The following is a 12,616-nucleotide window of genomic DNA, read 5'->3' on the forward strand; positions in this document are numbered from 1 at the left end:
GGCATGTGGTGCTGGGGGATCGAACTGCGGTCCCTGTGCTTTGCAAAGCTTGTTCCAAGTAGGTGCTTTAGACCACTGAGCCATCTCACCAGCCCTCTTTTTGTTTTGTGACAGGGTCTTGCTAAATTTCTCAGGCTGATTTTTTTTTTTAATGTATTTTAGTACAGGGACTACAGGGGCTCACTACCCAGATGGGACCTGTAGTGATCCTCCTGTTTTCAGCCTCCCAAGCCGCCTCCTAAGTGCTTCCTGGAAACGCTGATGTCTGACCTGTGCCTGGCAGGCAGCCTTGGAGGGCAGGAGCTGGGCGTGGCTTCATTCTCCTTGGTACCTCTAGCCCTGGTCTATAACAAACACTTGAATGTGTGATGAATGAATAGTTGATGAATGAATGAAGGTGTTGTGCTCTTCTTTAATCCAATGGGTTTATCTCTGCTGGAAGCCATTCATACTTTAGAGTGAAGTAGGAACTAATAGCAACTTTCCTGGATCTGATTCCTACGTGAAAAAATGTTCTGCCTCCTGGAGAAGCAAAGTGAAGGATCAGTGAGTTAGTGATCAGATGAAGGAGTAGGGGCAGAAGGGCAGGGTTTTGTCCTAGACCTTACAACTGAGAGCTGTGTCCTCTGCCTCCTTAGGGTGAGCTCCGAAGGATTTGAGCGCCTCTATGTTATTTATATATTTCTTTATCTTTTTATTTGATTTATTTATTTTTTTAGACAGGGTCTTGCTATATTTTTGGCTGGCCTTGAACTCAGTGTGCTGTCCAAGCTGGGCACTCTACATGTCCCTCCTCTGCCTTTCTCCTTGTCCTCTGTTCACACCCACTGTTCTGTCCATCCGTCCTTCTTTCCATCCAGCTTCCGCCCACCGTGCTCTATCTACCCATCCTCTCCACAGTCCTTCCGTCCTCCATCGCTCTGCCCACTCCCCCAGTGCTTCTACTCATTCTTCCATCCAAGTACTTCTACCCACCCACTACCGTGTCTGTTCATCGTCTTTCCCACCGACCCAAGCTCCCGTGGGCCTGCCCATTAAGCCACCCTCTACCCACCTTCCCATGCACCCAGCCTCCCGCCCAGCCTCCCTTCTCCCCATTCTCTCAGCCACCCAGCCTTCCGTCCTCCCATCACCCATCCTCCCTCCACCCATCCTCCCATCCATGTACCGCATCCTACCCATTTGTTCTTGCATCTACCCATAATTTTGTTCGCTGTCTTTTTGTTCTTCCACCATTCTATCCATCCTGTCATGCTAACATCAAGCCATCTCTTGTCCTTCCATCCAGCTGTTCTTCCATCATCTTCTCATGCGTGTATCCTTCCAGCCACCTGTTTGCATCCACCCGCCTGTCCACCCGGGTTTTCCACTCGCCCATTCTCCCATCCACCCGTACTTTCATCTTTCTCTGTTTCCATATTCCGACCCCTTTTCACCTACCCAGCGCTGTATCTTTCCCTCCTTCCTTCAGGTATCCGTCCACCCAGCTGATGTTGGAGCTCCTGCAATGTCTGTGTCCTGCTCTAGGCCCTGGAGTCCCCAGTGAGCCAGGTGGGCAAGACCTGCACTCCTCCGCAGCCGAGCATGAACCAGGAAAATGCCCGAGTCACACGTGCTGCAGAGAAAATCAAAACGGGGCATGGGCCATGGCAGCCTACTTCACCTGCGTCACTGTGGCAGATTTGCAGGAGCTGATGCGCACCGTGGGCAGCACGGAGCCAGGGGTGCGGGCCTGGGGGAATGCCACTGCCGCTGTGGGTGCATGGATGCCCCTGTGCCCGGGGAATCCGGCAGCAACAGCACGGCGGCAGCAGCTGTCTGAGGACTTGGCGCTGGCCTCAGGCTTGAGTGTGCTTGTCCCCCTGCCACAGTTGCCCGGCATCCTGCTGCTGTGGGGCTGTGGGCCAGCTGCCCAGCTTCCTGGAGCTCCCTGTGTCCCTGAGCCAGGCCCCACTGCCTGGGATGAGCGGGTGCCAAGGACGTGGACGGGTGCAGTCTGGATCCTCTGCTGCCCCACAGCGCCAGAGGACACCGCTGCTGCTGAGCGCCAGCCAGGCTGAGAGCTGCCGAGGTGCGGCCTGTGCCCAGGGCCAGCCGGAGGCTGTAGCAGCCCCTGGGGATCCTGTCTACAATCAGAGGGCCTGTGCAGTGTGCTGGGCGAGTGGGGGGAATGGGACTGAAAGCTTCTGGTGGTGGACAGAGCCCTCCTGGGCAGGGTAATCCGCATGCATTCACAGCATGGACTGCACCACCACAATAGAGAAAGAGAAAAGTGGAAGGGTGGACGGGGCGTGTCCACCTCTGCCAGAGCTCTGTGTTCAATAGATGGGAATGTCGGAGAACTGAAGTAATAGATGCAGCGATTCCACGCAAAACAACAACAACAAACGGGGCAAGTGCCTGGGTGCTGCAGCCCTCCACTGGGGAAGCTGGAAGACCCTGCTTCAGCCTCCTGAGTGCTGGGATTGTAGGCACGCAATACCATACCCAGTTTTGTTGTATTTTTTAAGGCACCCTTTTTCTTTCCTTCTTTCCTTGAAGGAGAAGGGCCTTGGCTGGGGCCTCTGACCTGCATCTGAGGCTTCCCAGGGGAGCCTTCCTGCCCTTGGCGCCATAGGAAGTTGCACTAATGGGCTGGTGGTGCCCAGAGGACAGCCGGCTAAGATGGGGTCAGGTTCAGGCCGCCACAGTTCAGATAAAGTGGAAGGGCAAAGACCTGGGGCTTGGCAGGAACCGGGAGAGTGTGGCCAAGAGTGGGTCTGGCTGTCAGGCTGAGACTGAGCCCAGTCCCAGATCAAAGGGGAGCACTGCTTCCTGGGGCCGAGGGGCTGCTCTGTGTTTATCTCTCCTCTCTGAGCTTGTTTGTTCCCACAGAACCTGCAGCCTGGGGTTTCCTTGAGTGGTGGGTGACCCGCTGTGTCTTACAGACTTTTGTTTGATAAGTTAGTGTTGCGAGGAGTTAACCGGCAGATCAGAGCCCCCACGAGACACCACTGTGGAACACTCATGGAGCCCCAGAGGTCTGCCCGGCCCCACAGGAAACGGCCCTCACTTGTACACATCGGGAAGGTTCCTTGGGTCCTCATAGGATTATGGCCAGCAAATACATCCGGGCCACAGATCCCATGCTACTCAAAGCAGGCTCAGTGAAGGTGTCAGGGCGCAGCAGCGCCTATCAGCCGACGCCCCCTGGCGGGGGCGGGGCACTTTCTCCTGTAGCTGCCTCGAAGGGCGGCTTTGCTTTGGCAGCAGCACAGCCCCTTCGTCTTCCTGTTCTACAGCTGGGAAGTCTTTGGGGCAGTCTCACCAGGCTGCACTCCGTTGCCAGCAGAGGTTCACAGGGACGCAGCTCATAGAGGCCCCTTCATTCCTCAGCCCATGGCCCTGACCTTGTCTTCGGAGCCACAGGGTAGCGTCCTCAGGCCACCCTTCGCGGCCCCTGCGCAAGCAGAGTGGGCAAGATGAGGGGAGCAGGGCTGCTGGTACGGAGCCCAGCTCTGTGCCTGACACAGAAGTTGCCCCATGATGGACGCCCCTGTGACAGACTCAGAGGTGGACTCCCACAGCCCTGGGCCTTGACAAGGTCAGAGGCAGATGAGGACAGCGGTGCTCACAGCACTGTCTCCTACGCATGCTCACTCGACCCTCAGGACAACCCCAGGAAATGGGGGTCCCATTACTCCTACCCCCAGGAGAGAACAGCGAAGCACAGACAGGCAGGTGACTCACCTGAGGTCAGCAGCCAGGAGGCCGGGGCGGGGCCGGCGTCCGTATTCAGGACCAGCCTTGCCCTTGGCCTAGGCAGCCGTCCCTCTCCGAGAGGCAGCAGGGGAAGGCTCTGTGGGTCATCTGTGGAAGCTGACGTTGGAGGTATTTGAAAGCTTCTCTTCATTCTTTTCCTCTCCCAATTCCAAGAAGCATGGTTTATGCTGATTCTCAGGAAAACCACCCAATTGTTATTTTTTTTAGAGACTCTGAATAGAGGCCCAGAAGTGGAGGTGGGAACAAGGAAGCAGTGGCCGGTAGGCCAAGGGTGCCCTTTGTGTGGCTGGGCGACAGCCCTGGCACTCCAAGCTCAGCGCTGGAAGGGAAGCCAGAGTCGCAGACTGGTGCAGCTTGGGAGTAACAGAATGCAAGCTGCGTGTGTCAAAGTCCCTTCTCTAGAAAAGAGAAAGCAGAAACAATTCATGTAATGATACACTGTGTCAAGCCAAACACTGGAAATACGGAGCACAGCCTCGCAGCCCATATAAAAATTCCTAGGATACAGTCACCTGTTTTCATAAGTCTTTAAAGAGCAGGGCAGATGTTCTGCATAGGGCAGATCTGAGTCTGGACCTGTCGCGTGTCACTGGTCCCTGTGACAAGGGATTGCTGAGAGGGATGGACAGTGCCAGCCCAGATGGGCCCTAGCTCTGTCTCGTGACAAATGCCTCCTGGCTGTGCAGGGGACAAAGAGGCTGGCAGAAGGACAGCCAGAGCTGGCCTCTGGGGGTGGGGGCAGATAGTGACAGGCAAATGAACACGGAGGGTCCCCTGTGAGTTAGCTGCAGGGGCAGGAAGCCAGCAGGTACCCAGGGCTTTTGATCTAGTCCTGGAGTTGGGAACACAGACTTGAAGAGGGGAGAGGTGATGGGGTGGAGACCTCGTAGGACAAAGGCCAGGCAACTGGACAGACCGAGCTCAGGCTGAGCACCCACCTGGTGGGTGTGAGGGGTGACGGCACCCCCACAGAAATGAGGCCACCTGCAGACAGAGAGGCAGGAAATGGGCCAGGAGCAGAATGGAACTTTTAAGACAAGGATAGGGGCGGGCATGGAAAGCTTCGGGACATGCGGTTACCCCAGGAAAACTGGGCAGGAAGTTTCCCCAAAGGGTGGGGTCTGGAGGGGTCTGACTGCAAGGGGAGCATGCGGATGGCACGTAGCCAGCCTCAGGGAGCCTGCCCAAGCAAGGCCTCCACCCTTGTCCTCCCATACCCTGGCAGCCTAAGGGGCAGCTGCTGCTTCCATCCCCTGCTTTATAGATGGGGAAACTGAGGCACAATGGGGTCCTTGTCAGTGGCGGGCCCCACTGCCCAGCCTCTGGGGATGTCTGACTTCTCCACGAGCAGTAGCCTTGATGGGATAGGAGCAGACCACAGCTGGTGGGCTGAGCAGAGAGTGTGCTACCCGGAGCAGGGCCATAGAGCTCAGCACACCATTTCAGGACAAAGAAATGGGGGAATGTTCTAGAACCCAGGCTAAAGTTTCCACTGGGGTGGGACCATGGAAAGGCAGGTGAGGCATCTCAGGACACAGTGCTGGTGACACTCCTCTGCTCCTGGGAGCTTTGCTCAGTCCTGCCGTGAAGCACCCAAGTCTGGGCTGCTCCGAGCTCTGCACGAACACCAGAGATGCACCTGTCTGCAGGCCAGCGCGTGGCTTCCCTGCACCAAAAGGGAATATACTTCAGGAGATACATTTGCTGCGATCACTACTTGCCCAAAGGCCAGGAGGGGTGGATGGTACCAGCCAGGGTGTGAGGTGAGCTAGCAGGAGGGAGGAGCCACTTTGGCCAGGGCCACTCCTGGAAGCCACCTAGGAAGCTGGAGCTTTGTCACTCTAAGATCCTGGGCCCTGCACCTTTCCCGCCTGTTCCCTCAGTGACAGGAGGAGTCGGGCTTCCAGCTTCCACTCCACACTGTTGTGTGACCTCAGGTGGACCTCAGAGACACCATGTCTCTGTTCCACATCTGTAAGATGGGTGTCACATCAGTCCCTGTTCAGCTGGGCATGAGAACAGCCCACAGAGCATGCTTATGAGATTCTAAGTGTGGATGTTGTCCCTGCATATACTAACCTGGACGGTACTCTCGAGACGGATGTGACCAGCTGTGCTTTGCAGGCTTGTTGTCAAGGGAACTGCACAGAAGCTGACTGCATGTGAGACTGTCCCAGAGCCCACGCCAGAGAGTAGGAGCCCAGGCTCTCCACGGCCACACACCCGGCAGCTGGTGCCCTCGCGGCTGTCCTGGGCAGACAGTCTGGGGCCAGCCGGAACTTGGCCGAGGTGCTCAAGTCCCACCCACCCTGGGTGGCCCCAGCCTGCAGCCTGCGCACTCCTCAGAGGACAGAGGAGACGCCTTCCCACAGGACAGCTCACTAGCAAGAGTGCAGAGCGGCAGGGCCGCTCCCAGCGGCTTGAACAGCAAGCCGGAGGGCCCTCCTCCTGTTGCTAGAGCTGCTGGAGCCGCTGCTGCTGCTGCGGGGGTCAGAGACTGGGAACAGCAATCAGAGGGCGGCGGGCTGAAAGGAACCTGGCAGGCCCAAAGCCGTAGGGGTGTGGGCATGTGACAATTCGCAGGAGCCAGGAGAGAGCTGAGCGAGGCTCAGCACGCACTTCTGTTCTTCTCCAGGCCCCTTCCCAGCGTCTGCAAGGTCTTCTGCTGGCCAAGCGCCCTGCGTCGGCCGCAGGATGGGCAGCTGCAGAGGGAAGGTCCTCTGGGCTCTCTGTCTCCTGCAGCTCCTGACAGCCAGCTCTGCCAAGGACAGCTGGAAGCCCGCCCTCCCAGACAGGCTGCCGGAGAGGTCCCGCGTAAGTGCCTGGAGCTAGAGCCACGGGGGGCCTCTGTGGGTGGGGCAGCCGGAGCAGGGGACCTTTGGCTGAGCTATCCTGCCGGTGTCCTCTGACCTGTGCAGGCAGGCGGGGGCCAAGACACTATGAGCGTGCAGCAGGATGGTTCCTGGCCAGGGACTTGCAGCCAATGCTTGCCCCTCCTGAAAATCAGCCCCTGTTCAAGGGTCCACAGGCCCGAAGCAGGCGGTGTTTTGTCTGCGCTGTCCCTCACCCCATGTACATGAAATAGGCAACACACTGGCAGGATTTCTACACTTAGTAATTTCAGTGGCAGCCATGCTGGAGAGGTGGCTGGGTGTGAGGGTAGGAGGCTCCACTCCTCCCCAGCTGTGTGACTTCAGGCACAGTGGGTGGCATCTCTGAGCCCTCCCAAGCTCATCCACAGGAGACAGAGGGTGCGTTCCTCTCGGCAAAGACATTTCTATCACCGCTGTTTACGGGCGCTGTCCTGGGCTCTGGAAGGCAGGGATCGGAGCCCGGCCTGGGAATTCACCCCACCGTGAGGGCAAAGGAGAATAAGCGAGAGGAACTGTGCTTTCAGCATTTGAGTGCCAAGGAAGTAAAGCAGGAAGAGGCCGGTGGGGAGCAGGTGCGCAGAGGGTGGACTCAGGCTCCCTGAGAGTGCAGAGCCCAGGCTCAGGCTGCGCAGTGGACGGGGCACAGGGTTAAGTGGCGTCCCCGGAGCTCTGTGTGTGAGGGACGAGGTAAGGCTGGAGACGCACCGAGAACTTAGCGTGGAGTGGTCGCTGCCTCGGGAGGCTTCTAAAGTGTGAAGGTGCATGGCGTGGGAGGAACCGGGTCTCTGGGCTAGGGCTGGATCCATCCAGTACACTCGGGCTCAGCTGGCACCTGCCGCTAAGCCGGCATCCTGTGTGGCCTGGGGTGAGTGGTGAGGGATCACAGTGAAGACAAAGAGGAGCTTGCTGTGGCTCTGTCCCAGGGGAGGCAGGGCAGGTCCTCTGAGAAGGAAGCATTGGCCTCGGGCTTTGAAGGGTGAATAGGAGTTTGCCAGATGATGAAGATAAAGGAGGAGCAAAGTTTAATGAGTCCACATATGGTGGATACAGGAGACTATACTGAGGCTGCTCTGGGCCTCCAAGACCCCACTGTCCAGGCTGGGCATGTGCTGGAGGGCAGAGACAGGCAGGCCATGGGAGGCAGAAAACAGCAGGAAGCGAGGTGCTGGTGGGCTTTTGGAGCAGGGAGGACACACCCTGAAGCCTTCCTGGAGGAGGCGGACACACTGCCTTGGGCCGGGAGAAGGTAATGGGGGATGGAAAAAGTCACAAGTTAGTCCGATAAGAGATCATGACGTTGACATGCATCTCACTGGAGTGAAGGGTGTCCACTGCGCTCTGTCAAGTGAAACAGCCAGTTACAAAGCAGCACATAAGGGGGCCAGAGGGGTGGCTCAGTGGATGGAGTAAGTGCTTCCCTGGCAGGTACAAGGGCCTGAGTTCAATCCCCGGTTCCGTTAAAAAAAAAAAAAAAGCAGCATATACAGCATTGTCAACTTTTTATTTTCAAAAAATGCATTAATGAGTACAGACAGGGGAAAAAAATGAGTAGAGCCAGGAAGAAGCTGTCTAGAATGGTGCTCCCTAGACTGGTGCTCTGTTTCCGGAAGTGAGATGTTGCGCACGTTTTTAAGAGCACGTCTTTGCTGTGCCGTCCGAAATGTTTCCACGTGCAGGAAACTAAGAAGGGCGGTCTGTGCTGCTGGGCTTGATTGTAGCAATCCTCTCACGTGTGTGTGTGTGTCAGCTGTGATGCTGCACACCTTTAATACATGTTACTTTGTCAATCGTACTCATTTTCTAAAAAAAAGAGGGACAGAGATAGTAAAAGAAGGAAGAGAAGAGGGGGACAGCAGAGGGAGGGGGCCTTTCGCCGAGCAGTGCCCGGAGATCCCCTCAGGGGTGTTCTCTTGGCTTTGTCTTCACAATTCTCAGCTACATTACTGTTGGCTGCATGATTCATCCAGTTTTTCACCACTTCTGCAGATGACAGGAAAAGCAAGGGGCTCACTTCACCTGTGTCTCACTGTGTGTGGTTTCTGGCCCTGTCTGGGCAGACCGGTGAGAAGACAGAGGTGGTGTGTCCGGGCGCACTGCCCTTGCCGCCGAGCGTCAGAAATGCGGTAGGCCTGGCACTGACGAATGTGCTGTTAGAGACGGAGGGAAGCGCACGAGAACCTTCTAGAACAGCGGGCATGGCGTGCTGCAGGAGGCCTTCAGGTGCATGACAACACCGAGTTTACAGTCTCGTGAGATTCTGGTCTTTTGTGCGTCTCCCTGAGAAAGTCCGGAGTCTTGAACCAAGTCCTGCGTTCCAGGGACAGTCTTATTTTTAGAACTTTGACGTCCAAATTCCAGAGGAAGAGAAAGTAATGCTTAAAGGAAAATTGGCTTTTTTCCTCCGGCAAGCAATCCAGTCCTGGGGTACATTTTATTGGTCTGGCCATTAAGTTGCTGCTGGGACATTCCAGAAAAGGGTAAAGCTCTTACTCATGAAATAAAAAGAGTGGTGACCGCCTGGAGAGGGGCAGGCACAGCGGGGCAGCTCTGCACATTGGATTCTTTCTCCTTAAATGGAAGTGGCAAAACACATTTTCTTTCTGATTTTTAAAATAATGATGTTTATTGTAAAAATACATTTTAGACAGCACAGAGAGTTACAAGTAAAACTCATCTAACTTCTTCCTTCGCTGCATAAGCTCTGCTGACATCACGGGGGGAGGGCACTCTATCCACAGCATTTAAAAACTTTGCGGAGATAAAATACAGAGGATGTAAATTACTCATGGAGAGTGAACATTTCAGTGGCATCTAGTACATTTTGGGGGCTATGTTACCATGACTTAACTATTTACCAACTGCTTCTGTCATCCCTAAAAGAAAATATGTAGCCGTTAGTCAGCGGCCCCCACTCTCCTATTCCCGGGCCCTGGCCGCCACCCTCGGCTTCTCGTCTCCACACCCTTGCACGTTCTGCGCGTTACACACACGGGCCATCACATGCTGCACGCCTGGCTTACTGTTCTGCACCTTGCGTGGGCATGTCGTGCCATATGGTGGGTCCCTGGCCTTTCCCAAGGCCTGCGGGCCGTCTCCATGCTCAGATGAGCCATTGTTTATTCACGCAGACTCCTCTGGCTGGTAAGCCAGCTCCTTGGCTTCAGCTGAACCCAGACTTGAAAGTGCCAAATCGCTCCCCGCTGACAGAGCCAGGGCTGCTGCTGCCTTTTCCTGCTTCCTGAGGCTATGTGCAGCAGGATGATTTTGCAGGTCCATAGAGAGCTCCTAAGATACCTCCCCAGGATGGAAAAGGTACTCACCAGCTGGAAAAACTTAGGGAAAGCCTTTCGCTCCAGGTCAGCTGTGCATGCCTGGAAAGTGCTTCTCTGAGCTTGATGCCATCTCTTGTGCAGTCAGTGTGTTGAACTTGACTTGTCATCCAGTCCCCGAGCAGGAATGAAAGGCCTGCTCCAGGACTCTTGTGAAGGTTCTCTCCATTTTGGGAGAATTGCCTCATTGTCATTATGTTATTTTCAACAGAGGCTGTGTGCATGGAAAGGAAGGTGGGCACGAGCTGCAGGGCAGGGCCTGGATGAGTTTTTGCAGATGCACACAAAATGGGGCTGCTCCACAGGAGGTGGGAGGAGAAGACCCGGATGGAGGAAGCAGGCAAGGTTGGGCAGCATCTCCCAGCTCCTGGCTCCCAGGAAAGGAAGGCTCCAGAGTCTTGCCCCTGCTGCCTGAGAACTGCATCTGCCCATGCAGTGCCTTAAATACTGCTGTGCCTCAGTTTCCCCAAGGCTAAAGGAGGTTAGGAAGGGGGGCCTGAGGGCCATACTGAGGATTATTGCGCAGAGAAATTTTACAAGGGCTGCCTCTGCTACCATCAGGAACCAGTCAGTCAGATCCTAAGCCTGGGCTGTCACAGTACAGTAATTTGGTGCCTCAGTTTCCTCACTATAGCGAGGATGGCAGCCCTTTCCCGTGCATCAACCACTTAGAGGGAGGCCTGGAAAACTGCCAGTGGGTGCTGCAGATCGTCACTGTCGCAAACCTTCCTCCCACCACAGTGAACACTTCCTGAGTACCTGCTCCTGCGGCACAGGTGACAGCAAAACCAAGCTGCTGTCCCTAGGAAGGCACAGCACAGTGAAGAGACACAATAAACCAGTGAGTGTGCAAATACATGCACCCTAAAGAAGCTGCCTGGGGTGGAATGGGCACAAGACACGCCTGTGTCACAGAGGCCTGCATACCAGGCCAGAGCCGGGACTGAGCTTGTGGCACTCTGGGGGCCTCAAAGAGGCTGGGTTGGCATGGTGGAGAGACAGGGAATGCAGGGGACAGAAGGGGCCAAGCCTGGCCTGACCGTGGGCCAGAGACTTCAGCCCTGGAGCAGGAAGAGGTTGGAGCGTGAGTGCTGTCTCTCTTTCCCCAAGAATGGTCCTTGTCCGGGGCCCTCCCTGGGCATCACCCTGCATGGACCTTCTGCAAAATCTTCTGCAAGACATTGGCCATCTTCCTCCCAGCCCCTCCACCCAACCAGGTCTCTGTCACCTGCCACCATCTGCTATTTCAATGCTACATGATAAATAACTTATCTCTTTTATTCTGTCAAAATTCTGAGAAAAGGCATTTGGGTTTCTGTCAGAGAATAGTGGCCCACCTCAGCTGGCTCTCCCCACAGGCCCCGTGGTTGGACCACCACAGTCGCCTCCCTGCTGCCAGGGCAGAGGGGTGAGGGCTGGAGGCTTGTCTCTGTCCTGAGTGCCATCCATTCTATAAATGAGGCCTCCTCATCCCAGACAAGCTTAGGTGGAAAACCGAGCTGCCTTCTCTGCAGATGCCTGGTGAGCTCTGAGCCGCCCTGCAGAGGGGCTGGGGCCACTGTCACCATGAATCAGGATAAAAACTGGTGAGGCCCTAACACGGGGTCCAATTTAGTTAACTCTGTAGAAAATGATGGAGAGCTAATGATGTGGGTTTATGGCCCCGCTGGAGCTTGAGATTTCTTGGTGACAGAACAGGAATGCAGGAGGCAGGAGGTGCTGGAAAGAGCAGTGTGGGTTAGAGACCCACGCTGGGGGCTCCCCTGAGCTTCAAAGGGGCCTGCAATCTCCCTCAGCCTTACGTTCCGAATCTACCAAATACCAGCACGGCCTCACCTGCTTGCTAAGTTACCCACGCCAGGCTTAAACTTGTGATCGCGCAGATCCCGGCATCACGTGGCTCTGCGGTCAACGTTTCAGTGAACTGCCCGCCGCTTCCCACAGCAGCTGCAAGCTCTCGCATTCCCACAGCGCCGTGCACACTCCTGTTCTGCGCAGCGTGCCCTGTACTGGCTGCTTCTCGTTATAGCCTTGCAGCTGAAGGATGGCTACAAGAAATGGTCTCTCTTTGTGGTTGTGACTTGCCTTTCCCTGCTGGCTAATGATCTAAGGATGCTGGCAGTGCCCACCCGTGCAGTTCCCAGCTCCCTGAGGAGCTTTTCTGGGGAGATTGCTGTTCAGACCCTTTGGGCATCTTCTAACTGGGCTGTCTACAGCAAGGGTTCTCACTACGTCCTAGACACCAGCCATGATCCAGGTCTGACCGTAAAGTAGTCCGGCACCAGGAATAAACCACAAGCCCCATGCCGGCGTGCTTGGGCTGTGGTCTGGGTTTGCCCAGGCTCTCGTGTCGTTTTCCTAACCTAACAAGGAGCACCCAACAGTAATCCAAACAATCTGCTTCAGTAAAGCATGGCGAGCATTAGAAAATACTGAGGACACACAGGGTCCTGTAGGAGGTGAGACTTCTTAGGGGGACGCGGGCCACGAGGGGCGGGGAGTATAGGACCTGTTCTGGCAAGGGGAGGTCCACAGACAGGGCAGGCAGCCACCGCGAGGGCCAAGCCCGCAGAAGGAGGTGGGGGACTCAGCAAGCAACCTGCTGGCGTGGTGGCCAAGGCCAGGCCCTGGAGGCTCCACCAAGGCCGCATG

General features: G+C 55.9%; 1 protein-coding gene across 4 annotated transcripts in view; it reads left to right on the plus strand.

Annotated features, from left to right (window-relative positions):
- The first annotated feature begins 6,119 nt into the window (after nucleotides 1-6,119).
- Nucleotides 6,120-12,616, plus strand: part of Wfdc1 (WAP four-disulfide core domain 1) — a 23,690-nt gene continuing 17,193 nt past the window's right edge. For 2 of the 4 annotated variants that reach the window (XM_023706818.1, XM_023706817.1), the window contains exon 1: nucleotides 6,258-6,576. In XM_023706818.1, coding sequence (XP_023562586.1) covers nucleotides 6,457-6,576 — 120 coding nt within the window. In that variant the 5' untranslated portion in view covers nucleotides 6,258-6,456. The other 2 variants (XM_023706816.1, XM_004646575.2) reach the window with 2 other exon arrangements.

The sequence above is a fragment of the Octodon degus genome, unplaced genomic scaffold (assembly GCF_000260255.1).
Source record: "Octodon degus isolate 3935 unplaced genomic scaffold, OctDeg1.0 scaffold00271, whole genome shotgun sequence".
NCBI lineage: Eukaryota > Metazoa > Chordata > Mammalia > Rodentia > Octodontidae > Octodon > Octodon degus.